This window comes from Polychytrium aggregatum (genome assembly GCF_025602895.1).
Source record: "Polychytrium aggregatum strain JEL109 chromosome Unknown BJ171scaffold_20, whole genome shotgun sequence".
NCBI classification, from domain to species: Eukaryota; Fungi; Chytridiomycota; class Chytridiomycetes; order Polychytriales; genus Polychytrium; species Polychytrium aggregatum.
This window is the reverse complement of record NW_026516222.1, coordinates 640,840-659,262: the sequence shown is the minus strand read 5'-3', so window position 1 is coordinate 659,262 and position 18,423 is coordinate 640,840. Positions and strand designations below refer to the sequence as shown.

General features: G+C 59.5%; 4 protein-coding genes across 4 annotated transcripts; all 4 read right to left on the bottom strand.

Moving 5' to 3' along the window:
• Positions 1 to 223: 223 nt before the first annotated feature.
• Positions 224 to 4,592, bottom strand: BJ171DRAFT_506875 (uncharacterized protein). The gene is made up of 9 exons (XM_053111162.1): positions 4,320 to 4,592; positions 4,081 to 4,107; positions 3,926 to 4,000; positions 3,419 to 3,658; positions 3,026 to 3,190; positions 2,743 to 2,809; positions 2,289 to 2,552; positions 1,966 to 2,142; positions 224 to 1,765 (listed from the first exon to the last, which is right to left on the bottom strand). The coding sequence occupies exons 1-9, from the start codon at positions 4,380 to 4,382 to the stop codon at positions 318 to 320; spliced, it is 2,526 nt and encodes an 841-aa protein (XP_052966376.1). The 5' UTR covers positions 4,383 to 4,592; the 3' UTR covers positions 224 to 317.
• Positions 4,593 to 5,107: 515 nt separating this feature from the next.
• BJ171DRAFT_122501 (uncharacterized protein) lies at positions 5,108 to 7,666 on the bottom strand. The gene is made up of 4 exons (XM_053105582.1): positions 7,211 to 7,666; positions 5,909 to 6,979; positions 5,555 to 5,817; positions 5,108 to 5,351 (listed from the first exon to the last, which is right to left on the bottom strand). The coding sequence occupies exons 1-4, from the start codon at positions 7,618 to 7,620 to the stop codon at positions 5,194 to 5,196; spliced, it is 1,902 nt and encodes a 633-aa protein (XP_052966375.1). The 5' UTR covers positions 7,621 to 7,666; the 3' UTR covers positions 5,108 to 5,193.
• Positions 7,667 to 12,120: 4,454 nt separating this feature from the next.
• On the bottom strand, positions 12,121 to 14,269 carry BJ171DRAFT_122485 (BRCT domain-containing protein). Its single transcript, XM_053105580.1, has 8 exons — positions 13,883 to 14,269; positions 13,690 to 13,797; positions 13,353 to 13,584; positions 13,196 to 13,217; positions 13,050 to 13,112; positions 12,857 to 12,920; positions 12,737 to 12,759; positions 12,121 to 12,626 (listed from the first exon to the last, which is right to left on the bottom strand). Exons 1-8 carry the CDS (start codon positions 14,097 to 14,099, stop codon positions 12,198 to 12,200), a joined length of 1,158 nt encoding a protein of 385 aa, XP_052966374.1. The 5' UTR covers positions 14,100 to 14,269; the 3' UTR covers positions 12,121 to 12,197.
• On the bottom strand, positions 13,937 to 17,492 carry BJ171DRAFT_122492 (uncharacterized protein). Its single transcript, XM_053105581.1, has 2 exons — positions 14,322 to 17,492; positions 13,937 to 14,215 (listed from the first exon to the last, which is right to left on the bottom strand). Exons 1-2 carry the CDS (start codon positions 17,090 to 17,092, stop codon positions 14,185 to 14,187), a joined length of 2,802 nt encoding a protein of 933 aa, XP_052966373.1. The 5' UTR covers positions 17,093 to 17,492; the 3' UTR covers positions 13,937 to 14,184.
• Positions 17,493 to 18,423: the final 931 nt, after the last annotated feature.

The following is an 18,423-nucleotide window of genomic DNA, read 5'->3' as shown; positions in this document are numbered from 1 at the left end:
ACCACACTCCCACATCGAGACATCAATGCAGCCAGGAACATGATCTCGGTATGCCAGTCGATCATCGCCACAGGAGATCGACCGGGTGTATTCAAGACCATGCTTCCCAACCAACGAAATCAAGGAGATTGCCAACCAAGACGGGAAACAATCTCACGACCTGCCCACTGAAGTCTACAGATCAGCAGACTTGTGTCGCTGATGCCAGGAAGGAAGTGTCCGGTTTCTTTCTGGATAGACTGTAAATTGTATTTGCAACAGACCATGACTTGAACACGACAGGCGCTCTCCCTCGCCATCTGACTCGCTACCTGCGCTCAGTTTTGCGACAGCTGCGTCACAAGATTGACGACCGACACCACCGAGACCGCCAGGGTGATCAGCACCGACGCATAGGCCACATACAGCCCCGAGATCGGGATCGACTTGGGAAGCGACCGAAAGACCGGCGTCACAAACTGCGGGTGGATCGGCAGCGTTCCCGGCCGCAGGGACGACACCGTGTCGATCGACTGTTGCCGCAGCGGCGGCTGTGGTCGCGGCTTGCTGGCCAGGCTCTCGGGACGTCTCTCGGCGATCGAAAGGCTGGATCGGCTGTATGGATTCGTTGTGGCGGTTCCCAGCGGGATATCGCTCCATCCCATCTTGGGCGATGGCTGTTCGCTCGAAGGCTCCACGATTTCAGGGCAGGGCGGATCCAGGGGCGATGATTTGGGCGACGACCGGATCGATGCGTCGTCGCTTGCCGGCCGATCGAGGTTGGGCACCTCCTGGGCGGTGGTCGGCGAGGATGGCCCGCTGGACCAGCCCCAGGGTTTGATGCCGTAGAAAGACAGGCTGAGGGCGCTTCCGGTCTGGCGAGACATCAGCGAGGCCGTCTTCTCTCGCAGCTTCTGAACAGAGAGTCCGTGCTGGCGGTCGTCGCCTCGGCCTTCGTCTGCGGATGGCACTGCTGCCGGCTTGATCGAGGATTTAGTTGCGAACTGGATCACATTCACGGCCTCGGAGCTCGATTCGGGGCCGTAGATGCGAATCTCGGGAATCTCAAACGGTGGCACCCGCGACTGGGGGTTCCTGTTCCGCTCGTCGTCGTCGAGGTCGGGGTCAACGACATCGCCAAAGATCTCCAGCATTTCATCAATATCGACGCCACTTGCATTGCTGTCTTTGCCGTCTTTGAAGTCTTTGATGTCTCTGACGTCTTTGATATCCTTGATGTCCCTGTTCTCCTCGAGCGCCGCCGGTTGCCCGCGAAAGGGGTCAAAGTCCTTCGACTGTCGGCCAGCGGCCATGGGAACAGTCAGCATCGCTCCAAACACCGGGCTGCTCGAGGGAGAGCCACCGACTGAGCCTCGCGACTCCCGCGAGCCGGTGCTCGATCGTCCTCTGCCGGGCTCTTCGTGGATACTCCGGCTCTGCATCGTCGGCGTCCTCGATGATCCGGTGAGCGAGCGGATGAATTCGAGCACGCGCTCGCCGACATTGCTGGGGTCGGCAAAGTCCCGGTCAAGGTACTCGATGATTCGGTTCGACGGCTTGTGGATGGATCTGAGCAGCTCCTTCTGGTGCGGTGTGAGCTCGCGCTTCGAGTTGTATGCCTTTCGGAAGCTGACGGCTTTCAGGTAGATCACAAAGGGGATGATCATGTTTGCAATCGACACAAACAGCACCGACGACCAGTTGGTGATGATGCTGAGCCAGGGGCCGCCGAGGAAAGGGACGGCGAGTAGCCAGGGCACGATATAGCAAAGCACGATTGCCACCGCTGCGGACAAGAGTTGAGTCAGTGTATGAAAGAAAGCCCGTGCAGAGTAGCCCACCGTACGCCGCAGCTGGGTCTAGACAAACCCTCGGCGGCTGGTCAGCGATGCACCTGCGAACCACATTGCATATCCCATTGCGGAGATGTCGAGGCATCGGCCAAGCAGAGCGGCGGGAGTGTGGCACATGGCCGTCTTCACTTACGCGATGAGCAGACCTTATTCTGCATCAAGTTGTCGTAGCTGACAATGATGTAAACTGGAATGGACGATATCAGGACGAGGATGACGTAAAGATAGCTGGCGATGCGAAAGATCAGGCTTCGGGTATTCAAGACCAGCAGGAGATTCGAGTTGCTGTCGATGCTGAAGGCCAGGGCGGCTGCAGATGTGCGTGTGCGTGTGAGGAGGATGGCGAGGGATCTGTGTCAGATGCTGCGGCGATATGGCAATATGGCGATATGGCGATATAGCGATATAGCGATATAGCGATATGGCCACGACTGATTCCATGACTGAAATGCTTACGAATGAGCCCAACAATGATGTACGTCAGAAACGAGATCCCAACTGACTCCCAGATCGTCCGCTGGACGTTGATGGACTTTTCCTTGAGGTTGACCCACGACGGAACCACCGTGATGAAGGCATAGCTCAGCATAATCGGACCGAATGCGCCGCCGTCGGGTGTCTGGCCAAAGGGCGAAATGGCTTGCCAGCCGCTCGTCGCGCCCGCATAGAGAGAGACGCCCAACCACAACCCAAACACGGCGATTGTGACAAAGAACGAAGCTAGGCAAGGTGCGATTGAGGGGGCAGGAGAGGGTCAGCGCATTGGTGCTCGCGAATAGGCGATTATGTCGGCAGTATGATCCTGAAGGTGAGTCCACTGCAGGTTCTGGAGCGACCCGGCTCGAAATCGGGTTCGTCCGGAAGGTAATCTCGGAACGCAGATTTGGCAGAGAGGGAGGAGGCAGCTCACCGATCTGGACGTAAATGTTGTCGTTGAGACTAGATCGCGAGAGAGGAACGATTACCATGACCATGACCTGCAAACCAGCCGGTGGGCGACAGCAAGAATGCGCACAACCGTTAGCATGGCCGGCAATCCAGTCCACCCGGCTCAGGCTCTTTGCCATGTCCCTCTCACAAAGATGACCCGATTCGATGCCAAGAGATGATCGCCTCGACTGGCTCGACCATCTGTTCACGTCCTGCGTCGCCCCAGAGCTCGGACGCCACCAGAGTATCGGTCGAGGACGTACCAGCGTGCCCAGAGTCACAAGCATGACGCCGTTGCCATAGTCCATATATTGGTTGCCTGGATGAACGACGGCCGAGCTGCCGACACAGTGCCAGCCTTTGGGTCCGTTTCCAATACCGATCCCGCATGTGCTCTTGAAGATGTCAATGATGATCGAATCCATGTTCTGGAGGGGCGCAGATGGCAGGAGGACGGAGAGAATATGGACGAGCAGTGTCAAAACGGAGTGAATGCAGAGGCAGAGGCAGAGGCCATTGCCGATATCGAGATTGAGGGGCGATTCAGACGTGCTGCCGCGTCGTCGAGAGGGTCGGTCGTAGCAATTCGGTTGCGACACATCCAGTCTACACCATGGGTCGCAGAAACACCAGCGACATTCATGGCGACGACGAACCTGGATGCACTGGATGATAGAGACGGCGCTAGAGAAGACGAGGGAGAGATACAAGAACAGCTGGCCAACGTAGTGCATCTTGGGGCTGAAGTAAAAGTTGATGAGCGTGCCGTACTCGATCGTGCCCTGGAAGTGGCGATTGCCGGGGATGCACTGCATCGCCTCGATGATGAAGAGTGCGCCGATGGCGCTGATAATGGCGAACGCCAGGAAGAGCAGCGATATCGTGACATATCCGTACTGCGTCCCGAGTCGGAGGTGGTGTCATGGCGAGGCAGGATACGTTGGTGGAGGGGTTCGCAAGGCAGGATACGTTGGTGCATCGATATCAAGAGGCGTCAGTCGATATCAAGAGGCGTCAGTCGATATCAAGAGGCGTCAGTCGATATCAAGAGGCGTAAACGGGTATTCCTGCAGTGTGCGGTAATTGCTCCAGAAATCAGAGCATATATGATCTCAAGCGGCCAGGTGAGCGCGAGAGATGAGGCGAGGAAGCATCCCCGTTACCTGCTGGAAGAGCGACTGGATTTGAGGCACACTTGGCCCCAGAATGGAGCAGTAGAGGAAGCAAATGCCGCCGAACTGGATATGGGGAGAGCGAGAATTGAGTTGCCTGTTGGATCGAGCGGGTGCCAGCCCGAGGCAGCCGGAGACATACGAACCTTTCCAATGTTCTTGAACTTGAGGAGCTGTGGCGAGGCGAGTCGGTGGGATACAGAGACGGATGCAGAGGATGTCAGATCGAGGCGGTGAGGCGTGCCAGCGGGACGTGCCAGTGGGAGGAAGCAGGGTGGGAGGAAGAAGACTGGACCCAGATTCGCGACTGTCCGCTGCACGAGCGGAAATCGCGACGTCAAACGAATGCCGCTGGGGATGGGGCTGCGGTTGCTGGCGACTGCACCTTCTGGAGCGTCGAGGCACGACTGAGAGTGGATTCAGAGAGACTTGGGGCCGAGGCAGGCATGGCAGGCAGAGAAGCACAGCGCAATCAGGGTGGGCGGTGGCGGTCGGGGTGGTCTTGGAGAGAAGTCGGCCGGGAAAGCCGACAGCATGCCTGTGTCGGGCAGAGTGGCGAAGAAGATGAAGCGGAAAGGGCAAACCGCTGACAGAACGGTGGTAGGGCGGTGGTTGGACGGTGGTTGGAAGACAAGCCAGAGCCAAAAGTCGAAGCCAGGGAAAGCGGGCGATGCCGAAATGGGCTCGGCGAAGGGCGGGAAGCCGCTTGATATAGAGCGGAGGGCGGCGCGCACCGGCGCACAGAGTCAGCGGCGCTCGCTCGGATTGGTGGGCCATCGCGCCTCCGCGGGAACACAGGCCGCGCGGCGATTGGCCAGGAACGTTCGATGGGAACGGGCGCGTTCGATTCCACGGGCGCGGCCTTGTTGCGCGGCGCGGGTCCCCTTGCCGGCGTGTCGTGTGGCTTGCCGGGCTGGCTGCGTGCAGCCACTGTGCAGTCACTGTGCAGCCACTGTGCAGCAACTGTGCCGAGTGCTCTCCCCGTTCCCCGAATCCCCGGTGTCCGCCTGCTCACCAGCTGCCCCCGTCCTGTGGCTCTTGTACCCCCTGGGCTTGCCCACAGCGCGTCGACCGCCCAGCCCGTGCTTGCGCAAGCACAAGCCCTCGCTCCAGGCGAATGCTGCTGATTCAACGCACTTTCGTTTCCCACGGTGCCCGTCTGTTCGGATTCTTGCGTCAGTCGGTGTGCCAAGCCCGACACCAGTCTGATACCCGGTCGGCCTGCCCGAGTCCCCCCTGTATTCACAGAGCCTTGCCGGTCATATCGGACACGCCCCTCGGGCCAGCGACCGCCCCCACTTCCACACATCGCGCATGCCGTCATACAGTCCCATGATGCGATCGACCACTCCGTCCGGGCCTTCGTGTATCTCAGGCGCTGCCTCCGGCGACCAGTCGGCAAGGTCCAGTTCCTCGACTGCGGGAGAGAGACCATCATCATCAGCCCACTGTTCTCGCCTTGCTTCCTCGTCCTCACTGAGACGATATCATCACCGCCCCCGACTCCCCAGCCCAGTCCAGTCTCGCCCACCCCAGCTCGTCTTGGCAATACGGGCCCTCATTTGTATCCGCTCCTGCGTCAACACATCCGCCCCGTGGTTCGGTCATGGCCGCACTCACCCGAGACCGTCGCCGTTCTCAGTCGGAGCCCGTCTGTCCTGCGGCCCGGTTCTTCGTGCGGACCGGTGCTATCGTCTTGGCTGGCTTCGGGTGCGTGCTTGTGGGTTGGAGACGGCATCGGCGAAGCTATGGCCCGCTCAGCGATCCAGGGGCCTGTCACGGCCGATACAAGCGTTCGCAGCCAGCGTCGTATCCACTCCAGGATCCTCCTCGCCGTCGCAGTCCACATCCGCACCACAAAGTACGCAACGATAAAGAGCACGCTGGGGGTTGGATCGTGTCAGTCTCCCTGCAATGTGTGGTGCCCACATGTCCACATTCAGATATCTTCGCAGCCGCGATCGAGCGACTTACCTCGAAAGCTTGAACATAAATGTCAACCACGGCAGCATCCTGTTTGCCAGACCAATGTCGAGCCCCTCGGCATACTCGTCCAGGGACTCGGCCGACGATTCGTGGACCAGCTGCTGGTGATACGACCCGACATACTTCCATTTGGTCCGGTGTCGCACACGTTGCATCTGCTCCAGCGGCTCGCCTTCTTCGATATCGAGAAAGCTCAAGAGGTCCCTCGAATCGATCGCCGAGCCGGAGTGGTCCCGACAAGGGCCTCCTCGTCCGGCTGGACCGCCAAACGCCGGCAACCAGTGCCGACTGGACCCACCGAAAGCTGGCCCAGATGTCCCGTCGCTTTGCTGGCCTGGAGGGCTCTCTTGCGTATCGTCCAGCGACGAGCCGCGAGCATGGATCTTGCGAGCGTGAGGCTCGCCCGAGTCCCTTTGGTATGGGTCCTCCTCGCAGTCCGGGCTCTTGCTGCCGTCGCTGCCGGCTCCGTGTGAGACATGTGGGGCCTTTAGAAACATCTCTTGAACAAACATACTTTGCTGGAGGTGTGTTCCGGGTATCGGCAGGTCTCCATCCTCGCATTCTGCTGGCGAGACCGAGTTGCCGGCACGGACAGTATTTGCCTCGAGCAGGGTGACTTTCTGGACGATCGGATTCCATCGAACACGATGCTTTCTTCGGCCGGGCACCTCGGGCCTGTCTCCATCGTCTGGTTCGCCGCGAAGACCGCCGGCGATGGCCTCCGAGTCCGAAAGCGCTCCGTTCAAGACACCGGATGTGTCCTTGGCAGTCTTGAGCGAGAGCGACAGGTGGTCGGAGAGGATCTGCACCCGATGGTCGCTGTCGGCGTCGTGGATCTGGTTTGTCTTGATCAGATACAGCTCTCGCAGCTGGCTCATAAAGTCGTCGCCCGTCGACGACTTCAAGATCGGCCGGGGTCGATTTACGCGCCTGCCCTTGCATTCATCTCGATCGGGCTTTGGGCCGGAGCGGTCTGCAATCGCAGATTGCTGCTGGGGATTGCCTGTGACTGTGTCGGACGTAGGTTCGTAGAGGGGCTGATCTTTGGATGAACGATCCCTTGGATCGGAATGCGGATAGGCCAGCCGGATTAGCAGGCGTTCAGTTGTGGTCTGAACGTCGTTCACAGGCTTCGTATTCCGTCAGCGGCTACGGCCGGCACGAGCGACTGTAGACTATGCAACTCGGATGCTCATCGATTGATTCTCCAGCGAACCCGCAGAGATCCTGTTCCACGGCGATGTGCGCTTCCCACCCACCCTCTCGCAATGCTGGCCACTGCTCGCCTACCATATCGCCGCCTGGTCGGCCTTTCTCAGATGATAGTGGGACTGGAAGAACCTTCTCCAGGCCACATTCTCCAGCCGCGGGCCATCCGGCAACAGGGTCTTGTGTCTGGCCACGGCCCGCCAGGTCTGGTGCAGATCCAGAGGCTCCAGGTCAAAGGTCAGGTAGTCGATGCGCTCTCCGGACAGGTCGCTGGAGAGATGCGAGCGCAGGTCCCGAGAATTAGGCTGTGGAGCCAGAGGATGCCGCCGGGACGAGCTGTCCTTGGCTGATTGATGCTGCCATTTGGGAGACTGGTTGCCGCAGGACAGCAGAGGAGAGATCCAGCGATCGCCAGGGTGTTCGGGAATGCCCATGGAGATGCCTTCACTCGAGCCACGAGCCAGCCCGGCGGCCTCGTCCTGACCCGGCATCGCCGGCTCAGCGTCGTCGGTGGTGCTCGAAGCCAGCAGCGTGGCCGATGAGGACAGTGAAAGAGAGCCCTGGGCGTCCTCAGAAGTCGTCATAGGGTCGTCCATCTCCATCTCGAGGCTGCCGATGGTCCTGGCACAGAGGCTATAGCCAACAGGATCGCAGTCGATGCGAGCAAGTCTATCTGCAATGTGATTGCTGCTGCTGCCGCTACTGCTGCTGCTGCTGAGATGGTAGTCGAGTAGATGGAGCGAGTTGACGCAGAAATCCAGGTTCATCCAGGACGAGTCGAGATGACTGAGAAGCAAAGCAGGATGGGGAAGGAAAACGCCTGCTCCGTTGACGCAATCGTCGGAAGAGCAAAGCCCAGGCAGAGTAAGCGTCCAGCACCAATAGCGATCTCAGGAGGGTGCCCCGTGGGATCGATCGCTCGTCGAGAGGAGTCGTGCAGATGCGTGCTGCAGCGGGTCCGGGCTGGATCAAGAATCAGCCCCGGAGCAGAGAGGTTGGGCTATTTCGCCATCACGGCCCTCATTGCCATCATTTGGATCCCTCCGCCCGCCGGCGATTCCCGAAGACCTCCCTTTCTTTCTGTTCCCCTCCGTGCGCAGGGGCGACGATTGGGCAACCGAACGGAATCTTGGCTGGTTGAACAGAGCAAAGTGCAGCTGACAGAGCCGACAAGACCGAGCGGTTCAACGTGGGGCATGCGATAGCGCAGCAACGAGCCCGGGGAGGAGCGGATCGGGTTGGCGGGCGGGAACGGGAGAGCTCGCTGGCGGGAATTGTGATTGGAATAGCGATGCCGGGCGAATGGAGGAGGGAGGCAGCGGAGACCTACGGAAGTCGGATGAAGGCAGCCGAGCTGCAGAGTGGATCGCCATCGTGGGAATGGCCGTGTGCGCACTTCCCCATTGGGCATGTCGTCTGTGATGGCCTGCACAATGGTTTGAGGGAACAAATCCCTTGGTAGATCAATAATCTGCGTGCTCCGCTCTTGATTGTACTGATTGTATTCAGGAGAGCGAGAGTGGTCAGCTACCAAACTCATGGGGACTCGGCTCCGCTTTGGCCAGGCGGCGCGAGCGAGCACTGTTATCGCACATGCATGACCTTGGGCTTGGCGGGGGGTGTCTGCGGCGCTCTGGATTGTCGTTCCTTGAGGCTGTCCTCGATTTTGATCAGCGACATCAGGTCGCTCGAGTTCTTGTCGCGAACAAAGCTCGAGATCTTGAGGGCGTAGTTCTTTCTGTTCTCGGTTTGGTCGTGGTCGACAAAGGGCAGATGCATCAGTCGGTCCTGAGGCGTTATGGAGGGAGCAGGAGGCAAAGAGACACCGTGAGCAAGAGAGGCATCGATCGCTGTGCGCACGCTCTGGGGGAGGGGTTACTGCCGATATCATCCGAGCGATGTCGTCTGGTCGTGAACAGCGAGTTTGATGATAGTCATTTGTGCTTCGAGCGCCGCCTACCGTTTCCGAGATGTGATGGTGGCTGTCGCTTTCGGCCTGCACCGTAACTTTGGTGTTGCGGCCCCACTCCATATTGGCCGAGTACATGGTATTGACCTTGAGCTCTCGCGGGACGACAGGATATTGTATCGGGGGAACACGAGTGCTCGACCTGCATGTAGTATCGAGATGAGGAACGCTATGCCATGCCATGTCGTGCCATCAACTCTCCACCAGCATCGCTGTCTGGCCCCTCGCGGGTCTGCTGTCCTGCAACTGGCCATATCAATCTTCACTCCACTGACGCCTCCATACCAGTTCTTGGTCCTTGGTTGCTTCTCTAGATCCAGCGCAGATTCGATGGAGACGAGCCGCTGCGGCTCTTCAACCTGCAGTCCTTTTTTACTGCCCCTGGGCGTATCCTTTGGCAGCATTCGGTATCTTGGCGGTCCTGCGCATCAATCGACAGAGGCTTCAGCGACGGCACCGATTCCACCACTCCATCACTCCATCACTCCATCACTCCATCACTCCATCACTCCATCACTGCATCACTCCATCACTCCATCACTCCATCACTCCATCACTCCATCACTCCATCACTGCATCACTCCATCACTCCATCACTCCATCACTCCATCACTCCATCACTCCATCACTCCATCACTCCATCACTCCATCACTCACTGCATCGCCCATATTCATCTGCCACTCACGTTTTCCACCAGGCAGATTCTGGACGTCGGGGGCCGACGGTCCAACTGCGCTCATGCTGCCGTATGGGTTTCGGTACAGCTTGCCGTCCAGGCGTCCGTATGTGCACTCTGGACCCAAAGCCCTGGTATCTCCAGCGTTTCCAGCGAGCGTCATGCCCAGCGCATACTGCATGCCTTCACCGCCTGGGCCGTGCCATGATGCCGGATATGCCGGCCGGCTCGACTGCTTCCCGAGCACGCAATTGAGCCTCCGCAGGAACAACACCCGGTTGCTCGACCCCAAGGTGGTGTTGCGAAAGCGCTTCGAGTGCGCCAGGTTGACGAACATGTTGCCGGTGCAGCATTGGCAGTAGCTTGGGTGCGAGTAGTGCGAGTGGTGGTGGTGCGGCGATCGCTCGTCCTCGTCGCTCTGGGTTGCGATAGACCCGTCCAGATCGAGATCGCCGCCGCCGGTCCGGCGATCTTCCTTCTCCGCGATGGTGCTGGCAACATGGTACGAGCCGTACTCGGGGTTGAGGCTCGTGAACGAGCTGTGGTTGTGGTCCGCTGGGCGACCGGGCTTCTTTCCGGCTTCGGGTCCGCTCCTGGTCTTGTCTTCCGAGCGGGCGCTGCTGGTTGGATTCCGGGCCTGCTTTTGCTCGTCTCGCAGCCGAGCCGTAAGATCCGACGGCCTCGCTACGGGCTCGGGAATCTCGCGCACAGTCCGAGTACTCTGGGGACCAAATCCATGCGACGGACCGATGGTGATGCTGATCGGGCCGGTTGTTGGCACCAGCGACGATGTCGAGAACGGCGGCTTGGTGCTCTGTTGCGCCGTAATCTCTGCAGCCTTGAGCGGCAGCAGTACCGGCAGCGAATGCGGCTGGGAGTGAGCATGCGGATGGATCGAGGATCTGCGGGGCGAGCCCGTCGCACCCTCGTCTGGAGGCGGAAGGGTCTCGAGTGGAATCTGTCGGAGCGGTGTCGACAACGGCATCAATGTCGCCGGTCGGAAAAACGACTGGGCATTGGGCGTCAGCTGGGTGTGCACCATGAACAGGGCCTCGGGATTCTTGACCTCGATGACATTGGCCGTCTCCTGCAGCATTGCCCGCAGCTCGTCGGCAAAGTCGCTGCGTCCCTCGTCTGCACCACCGAACGCAGGGATCTCCGAGCCTGCTGCAGCAAACTTTACGAAGGCATCGGCTGTCTCGGCCGCACCAGGGCCGCTCTTGGATGCGTCGGCCAGAACCACGGCCGAGGCGCCGTCCGGCTTGACCGGGACGATCGAAGTCACCAGAGGCGGCTCCTTGGCAGCATCTGCGGCGGCGGGAGCCATAGGTTTAGATACAGTCCCGATGGCTGCGACTGCAGCTTGCGCAACGCCTGGACCACTTGCACCTTCGTCGTTCCAGCGAACAGCTGCTCGAGTCGGCGCTGTGAGTGGTCGCTTCTTCATGGACGATCCTCCGGCCTGTCGTTGCCCTGCGTCGCTAGTGTCTGCCTCCTAGAGAGCAGCGAAGCCAATGCAGCAAGAAGGACGAGCATCATCCGTCAGAGCCATCCGGTGCGGCTAAAGCATACTTGCTTCGACGGAATTAATGGCGCTTGGTCCGCTGGTGGCGGAGACAGCGTGCGTGGGAACTCGACTACTCACCTCAGCTGCCTTAGTATCGACATCTTGGCCAACAGTGTCGACGATGCGATCTGGCGGATATCCTGCTGTCTTTGGGAGCGGCGGTGCAGCTATCACAAAGGGACTGAAAGACGACGTCTGAAATGACTGGACCGAGAACTTGAGCGACGTTCCAGTCCAGGGCCGTTTGGGTCGGGCCTGCCTCCTGGGTGTTCCCGGCTCGTCTGGGACGGGAGTACCTTCCATCGTCGGCAAATCCGAGGCGCACTCGGAAACAATCTGTTGGGTGGAGGGGGCCGCTTGCGGAGCAACAGACAATCAATAGAGCGGGATATCAAGATATCAAGATAGCGAGGATTTGGGGCGTCGAACGAGCGCTGGGGTGACCGATGCTCCTTGTCAAGCAGTGAGGCGACTGGATGATGGCGGCCAAAAGCTCAACAATGTCTCTCACAGGCAAACGCAGCACCGATTTCGGATGTGCAGCTTTGTCTGCCATCCGTATGCCGCAGCCGGCCGCTGACGCACAAACTGGCTTGCCAGCTTTTGTTCCGAAGCCATCCGAGTCCCCGATGTCGGTCGGCCCAATCCCAATCACCAGCGAGACGCCATCATCAGCCACTGCACAGCGGCTGGATTGCGGCAATGTCAGTGACGCCGGCGGATTGCCCGGCTCTGGACAGCACACTCCGAGCGCAAGTCCCGCTGCTGTCCTTTGGACGCTGTGACGACGAAAGAGACCATGTTGCAAACAGTTCTCGCGGCAGCTACATGTCGCCCATCCACCCCCGCCACAGGTCATGCCATGGTGTAGATCGGATGCCGGTCCGCTTCCAATACCCGCTGGCTGATCAGGCACTGGATCGCCCATTCGGTCGTCACGACCGGTCCGCGTATGTGCTTGGCAAGCTGGGTCTCGTGCATCTCCAGGAACTGGAGCTGCTGCTTCAACAGCGCCTCTCGCTGCTGCAGCCCCGCCGTCATCGACGAGTATGGGTCGGGATGGTGGCTGCGTTCTGGTGTCTGCGACTTTTCCACCAGAACAAAGTCGATCCGGCGAGACTCGGCCTTGACGTGAATGCCCCCGAGTCCCTTGGAGTAGGCATGCCGCTGGCTGGTGGGCAGGGCAAAGTACGACTCTAGATTGTTCACCTTGCCCTTGTTGATGCTGCCGATATGGACAACAGCCCCGCTGGCCATCCGGATGATCTTGTCCCAGTCAACGAGCTAGTCCAGTCCGAAAGTTCAAGGCACGAGAGAGGGAAGGAGACATCGCGTTAGGATACGATGCAGACAGGACAAGTGGCTGCGGACCGACCCATATTCTTGCGGCCCACCTTGCGATCGTAGCTTCCGAGTACTGGGGATGCAGTTATGATTCGATGGAAGGGCCCGTGTGAGAATGCTGCAACAGGACTACATGCAGCAATGATTCGGCGGCGATGACAGTCACTCACTCAGAAAAGTATATCCATGGAAGAGTCCTGGCTTGTCAGGCGGAATGGTCGATACCGCCGAGTGCTGCCTCGGCCGAGTCCGGCAGAGCAGAGGAGTGTGTTTGTCAGTACCAAAGCATGTCGTGGCAAAGCGTCTGGACTCCTTGGCTCTCCCCCCCCCGCTGCTCGTGCGCTCTGTGTGTATCGCACTCACATATCCCAGATCCAGCGACCAGCCGTTGGACATGCGATATTTTTCTTTGTTCTGGATTGTGTTCTGCAGCGACAAAACCTGGATCAGCAAAAGTCGAGTGGTGCTGGCACGTCTCTTTCTTTCCCGCGAGCGGCACTGCCACTTACCGTCCGACAGCAGTCTCGAACCCTGGAAGAGCACGAATGTGGCGGAGCGAATGAGCCATCACAGCCACTCTTCTCGGCACAGAGTCACTCGGTATCGCTGACTGGAACGGCGACTCGATGGGTGATTGCAAGCCAAAGCCGCGCAGATTATGCTTACCATGCAAAGCCGACCACAGTCAGGCCCAGCGCCAACGCCATGAGGAATTTTTTCGTCCGCGACGGCCGATTTGAAATCACAATCACCTCGGCAAAGGACTTCTTCAACCTGTCCAGCCTCCGCTCGCCCTCGCCCTCGTCAAAGTAGTCGTCAATCTCGTCGACAATGGTGCCGCCGCCTTCTTGTATCTGAGTCGTAAGATAAGCACGATCGGGCGCAGGATAGCTCTCGACTACGTGCCGGGAATGATTAGAGGCTGTCAGGGAGAGGGGTAGTCGGCAGTCCAGGGCTATACGATCGTGCGTGCCCACGAAGGCACCAGAAGGCTGCTACCTACAGTCGCTGGTCTCCACCGAACGGGCCAATTCTTCGCCCGGCATCGTGAGAATGAACGCAAATGCTGAAAAGATCTTCTTGGAGCGGGGCATGGGTCCCATGAGTTGCTCTGTGCCAGCGAAACGAAAGGCGTGACGGTGAGCAGAGCCGCGGACTGTGTCGAGTGTCGCGGGCGTCGCTGTCTGTCGACCTACCGAGTGTCTGCACGGAGCGGGAGTGATCCTTGGATGGAGACTTTTGGGTGCTTGACATCAGCATATCGCGATTCCTGTCCTCGATCCTCCTCCGCTGGTTGAACCGGAGCTGCTCGACTGAGAGACAGACCGCCGCCAAGACGCAGTTCTTGACTGTCTTGCCCTTTGCAAGCTGGGCACGGACGATCACCGACTTGTCCGTCGAGGTCACGGACATCACAACCGCGCTGGCCTTCTTGGAATAGTCCGATCCCACAATCACGGTGCATTGGTCGTATCTCTCGACCACTAGGGGATGTATGTTATGGATATCGACGACTGCCGGCGGGCCGCCTGAGCATGGATGCAGAAGGTGAGATGGGTCGAGAGTCTGTGGTCACATTTGCGTGTCTGGGACAAGACCGTCGCCACCACGCTGCCGCACAGGAATAGCACCTACCGCCATGGTACTCGAGGGTGTAGCGGTTCGACTCTGAATACCGCGCTAGAATCGTGGCCTGCAGGGCATTCGAAACCGAATTGATCAGACTGGATCGCAGCAGCGGCATTTGCGATCGCTCCAATTCCTTGCTCCACCATCCCGAGAGAGTACATCCAGGAGGGACGATGCCAAGAGGGAGAATTGCGGGACGCGTTCATGGCACGGAATCGGCTCCTCACCGAATAGTAGTATCCGTCGTCCTTCCAAATCGCCCACACTTCATCGCCTTCTTCGTATGACCCTGGGCTGCCGTCGGTGGCGGCAGTGGACAGCCCAAACTTGGGCTCCTCCTTCAACTTCCGTTTGCGCGGGCTTGAGAACCTGGCCAGTGCATCTGGCTCGGTCGAGGCATCGAGGTAGGAGCGCGAGCGTGCATCCAGCGCCGGACGATCCTCGGCGGTCTTGTTGCGCTGTCGCTTCGCAGTCCTAGGCGGGACAGCAGCAGTGGCAGGCGCAATCTTGGCCTTTGGCGTTACCGGTGGCGGGGCTGCCCGTGGTGTTTGCGGACGCCGCGGCGGAGACATGAATCCGGCAGAGAATCGTCGAGCAGGATTGTAGTCGTCGTCGTGTGGATTGTCTGGCTCGCTGCTGCTGTCAGAGTCGAAGCTATGATCGATCCTGTGATCCGGCACATCAGATGACGGTGGCGGTTGCTCCATCGGTGGCAAAGGCTCTGGCGATCGAGGATCCGCTGGGGTGTGCGTCTGCGAGACAACCAGCGGATGATCAAGCTCAGGAATGTCCACCTGAAGCGTGAAAAGATCGTCCTCCACTCTCGTTTTGACTCTGTCGTTGAGAGATGATGTCGATGTCTTTGGCTTTGGAGGCTTGGCGACAGAGTCAGCAGGCACGGGCTGTTGCTGTTGCTGTTGCTGTTGCTGTTGCTGTTGCTGTTGCTGTTGCTGTTGCTGTTGCTGTTTTGAAGTTGGCGAGCCCATACCCTTGAGCTTCCCGATGTGATTAAAGTACTTGCCACACAGACGACAGAGTGTTTTCTGGCCATCAGGGCCGACCTGCCACTCGGTGGTGATCCAAATGCCACAGTTGGAGCAGGACTGCACCGGATGCATCAAAGCCGGGTCTGTTGAGTCTGCGTTGCCTGTTTCGGCCTCGGGCGGGCTTGAGGTGACAGGTGTGGGCATACGGGTCGTCTGAGGCTTCTCCTTGGAGGTAGAGGCGACTGGACTTGTGACTGGGTCATTCTTGGGCTTGGGCTTCTCTCGGCTTGGTGTGATCCATAGTGCTCGCTGCCGATGGCCAAGCGGCAGATATGATGCGCGGGCTGTCGTCGGATCCTTGGGCGCAAACACATGGATGGGATAGAGAGCTTCTTTGTTTGGGTTGTTCCGGAAGGGAGTGGCGCCGAGGGGGACCTGGGCCTGGGCCTGGGCCTGGGTTTGGGTTTGGGCTGCGAGAACCGGCCCGGTCTGCAAGGAGGTAGCATCGCTTGACTTTGGCGGCGAGACGAGATCGATGATCTCGGTGTCGGCATGGGCATGGGCATGCGATGTGGGTGCCTCCGAACTCTTTGGACGCTTGGCCGGGCGGAGTTCATCTGGCGTATACTCAATGTCGTCCGACATGGTGTGTTTCTGGATTCTCGCAGGAGTCGATGTGGATGCAGATGCGAACGCAGGTGGAGGTGGAGCTGGAGGTTGGTGCGGCTGGACTGAAGAGCTGCCGGTGGCATGTGTGGTGCGTGGAGGTGCGCTGCCTATACTTCCAGTGGAGTCAGGCTTTACATCCACCCGCTCAGATACATCCACGATCATCTCGCTGCGCGCAAGTGCGACGATTTCAATCGAGGGCGTCTGAGAGGATGGAACAAAAGAGGTTGGCGAATGCAAGTCGCCAGCTTGGTGAGCACCGAGCACCGCTTGCGAGGCAGGGATGTGTTGCGGAGATTCGTTGACTGACTCTAACGCGATCCAGCTCTTGTGTGTGTCGAGGTCCAAGGTGGGCATCGAGGACTCGATGAGCAGCACCGATCTACTCCGGGCCGGAAGTAGCTCTGGTGTTGACAATCTGGGCTCGGCAATGTCGGCGCCGCCGTCTCCAGCCAAGTATCCACCATGGCCATCACCAGCACCATGGTTCTGTGCGTGATTCTGCTGATGCTCGTCATCAAGAGCGTTCTTGCGGCCAACGCTGGAGTCGCTTTGGACATCGCTGTCTGGATAGGCCAAACTGTTTCTGGGAGCTGCGGCCTCTGGGCTGAGCGCCGTGACGGACACAGCAGAGACAGCAGTGCGAGGGCGGACCAGCACGTCTTCGCCTGTTCGCGTGCCTGTGGGAGTTGCTACCAGCCCCTCACAGAGATTGAACGCCTGGGTCGGCTGCGACATGGATGCGCCTTCCTCGTCCTGGTCGATGAACGTGGAGGCACCGTATATCGAGGTCGGGAAGTCCTGGACGGCGGGAACGATCGGCGGCTCGAGCGTATTGTCTGTATCCATCTCGGTGTGCGCCTCGGGGCAGGCATCGTCGTCTGGCAATGTGCCAGCAGGCTGCCCCTCGGCTCGGGACGTTGCGTTGCGCAGGTCCCGCACATCATCGTCGTCTTCCCCAAGAAAGGGCAGGTTGCGGTTGAAGGAGCCCAGTGGTTGGGTGGCAAGGGTCATGGACACATCTGGGCACGACAAGCGACTCAGTGATCGGCCATGAGCTCGAGCATCGTACTCCCACCGTTCCCGATTCGACCCATGCCTGGGCGCAGTGGCAGATTGCATGAATGCATGCAGTGGCGCTCACCTGGATCAGGAGCACACTGCGCTGCAGCCTCCGATTGGTATCGGTTTCGGGCGAAAGATTCGGCGGGCCTTGAGTTCCAGCGCAGCAACGGCGGTGTGCTGTCCAAGTCGCCCACGGGCTTGCGAACGTCTCGGGAGCTCTGCCGACTTGGCGACTGCACCATCGAGACCTGGGCTCGCAGGCCGTACATTGCCGGTGTAGTTGGAGTCTTTGGGGTGTCAAGCTGGCGCCGAGGCATCGGGGGCGTTCGCTGTCGCTTGGGCGCTGGAGCTGGGATGGGAGCCGCTGTCGATCGTGGTCCACTTGCTGGGCGCTGACCTGACGGCTCCTCCAAAGGAGCACCATGGACGTCACTGTCGACGCTGGCCCGAGCTACATAGTCCAGCGCCGACTGAGACACGAGCTGCGTCGGCTCGATGTCGACCACGGTTGATTGATCGGATGAGAGTTTGAGATCGGTGGCCTCATTTGCAGGCTCGGACGCTTCTGGGTATGGCTCCGGAGTCAGACTGCTCGGCTGAGAATGTGATATCCGACCACCCACTGGCAGCTCAGCATCCCCGTGGTCCAATATCATGGAGAGCTGCAGCGATTCTGCATACATTGGAGTGCCGGACGGTGCGGAGCCATGCGATTCGACCGAAAATCCTCTCTGGAGCACGAGCCAGCGGTTGATCGACGACTGAGAGGGCTGCGCTGATGCGGCTGACCTATTTCTGGCGAGACCATGTGCGGCCATATCCGATCCGGTCGACGGATCTGTTTCCGAAGGCGTAGCATCAAGGTTGTCTCTTGGAATCTCGGGCAGGTCGAGGGGACCATGGCGCTCGCTTGCGGCGCTCTGGGGTCGAGGGACGTTTGAGAGATCGAACAAGCCAATGTCGGTGTCGTCGACGATCGAGGAGGTGGTGGGGAATGGGAGCGCAGGAGCCTCGGCTTTCGGCAGATGGGCGCTGGAGGCTGGATCGGCAGCCGAGTCTGCAGTGAATGTGAGTTGGGCCTGGTTCATCGAGTCTGCGGAAAGGAGGCTGCGAGTGAGCGGAGATGCCGAGGTTGAGTGCGGGGGACAAAGATGGCGCTCACGCTGCACATCGCCTTGCATACGATCCAAGACAGCCAGAGGGTCGGGGGAGGGTGGTGAGCGGCAGAGAGGAGGTGGGAATGCAGGAAAGTCGGAAGGCGGGGGCGGGCTCTGGGCACCTTGGATGGCTGCGACGGTCGGCGGGACCCGGGACCATTTCCACAACCGACGGCCAGGCGGCAGCAGGCCTGTGCGGATGTTCTCTGGTAGGGCTCTCGATGCAGACAT

Coding starts and splice junctions, on each gene's coding strand:
- BJ171DRAFT_506875 (XM_053111162.1), bottom strand. CDS start 4,382: ATGCCTGCCTCGGCCCCAAGTCTCTCTGAATCCACTCTCAGTCGTGCC. Junction 4,001..4,080: donor AGTTCAAGAACATTGGAAAG/GTTCGTATGTCT, acceptor CCCCATATCCAG/TTCGGCGGCATTTGCTTCCT. Junction 2,553..2,742: donor CAACATTTACGTCCAGATCG/GTGAGCTGCCTC, acceptor CACCTTGCCTAG/CTTCGTTCTTTGTCACAATC.
- BJ171DRAFT_122501 (XM_053105582.1), bottom strand. CDS start 7,620: ATGCCGGGTCAGGACGAGGCCGCCGGGCTGGCTCGTGGCTCGAGTGAA. Junction 5,818..5,908: donor TTTATGTTCAAGCTTTCGAG/GTAAGTCGCTCG, acceptor TCCAACCCCCAG/CGTGCTCTTTATCGTTGCGT. Junction 5,352..5,554: donor GAGAACGGCGACGGTCTCGG/GTGAGTGCGGCC, acceptor TCTCTCCCGCAG/TCGAGGAACTGGACCTTGCC.
- BJ171DRAFT_122485 (XM_053105580.1), bottom strand. CDS start 14,099: ATGTCCGTGACCTCGACGGACAAGTCGGTGATCGTCCGTGCCCAGCTT. Junction 13,585..13,689: donor TTCGGTGGAGACCAGCGACT/GTAGGTAGCAGC, acceptor CCCGGCACGTAG/TCGAGAGCTATCCTGCGCCC. Junction 13,113..13,195: donor TTCGAGACTGCTGTCGGACG/GTAAGTGGCAGT, acceptor TTGTCGCTGCAG/AACACAATCCAGAACAAAGA.
- BJ171DRAFT_122492 (XM_053105581.1), bottom strand. CDS start 17,092: ATGCAATCTGCCACTGCGCCCAGGCATGGGTCGAATCGGGAACGGTGG. Junction 14,216..14,321: donor CACCCTCGAGTACCATGGCG/GTAGGTGCTATT, acceptor ATCCATGCTCAG/GCGGCCCGCCGGCAGTCGTC.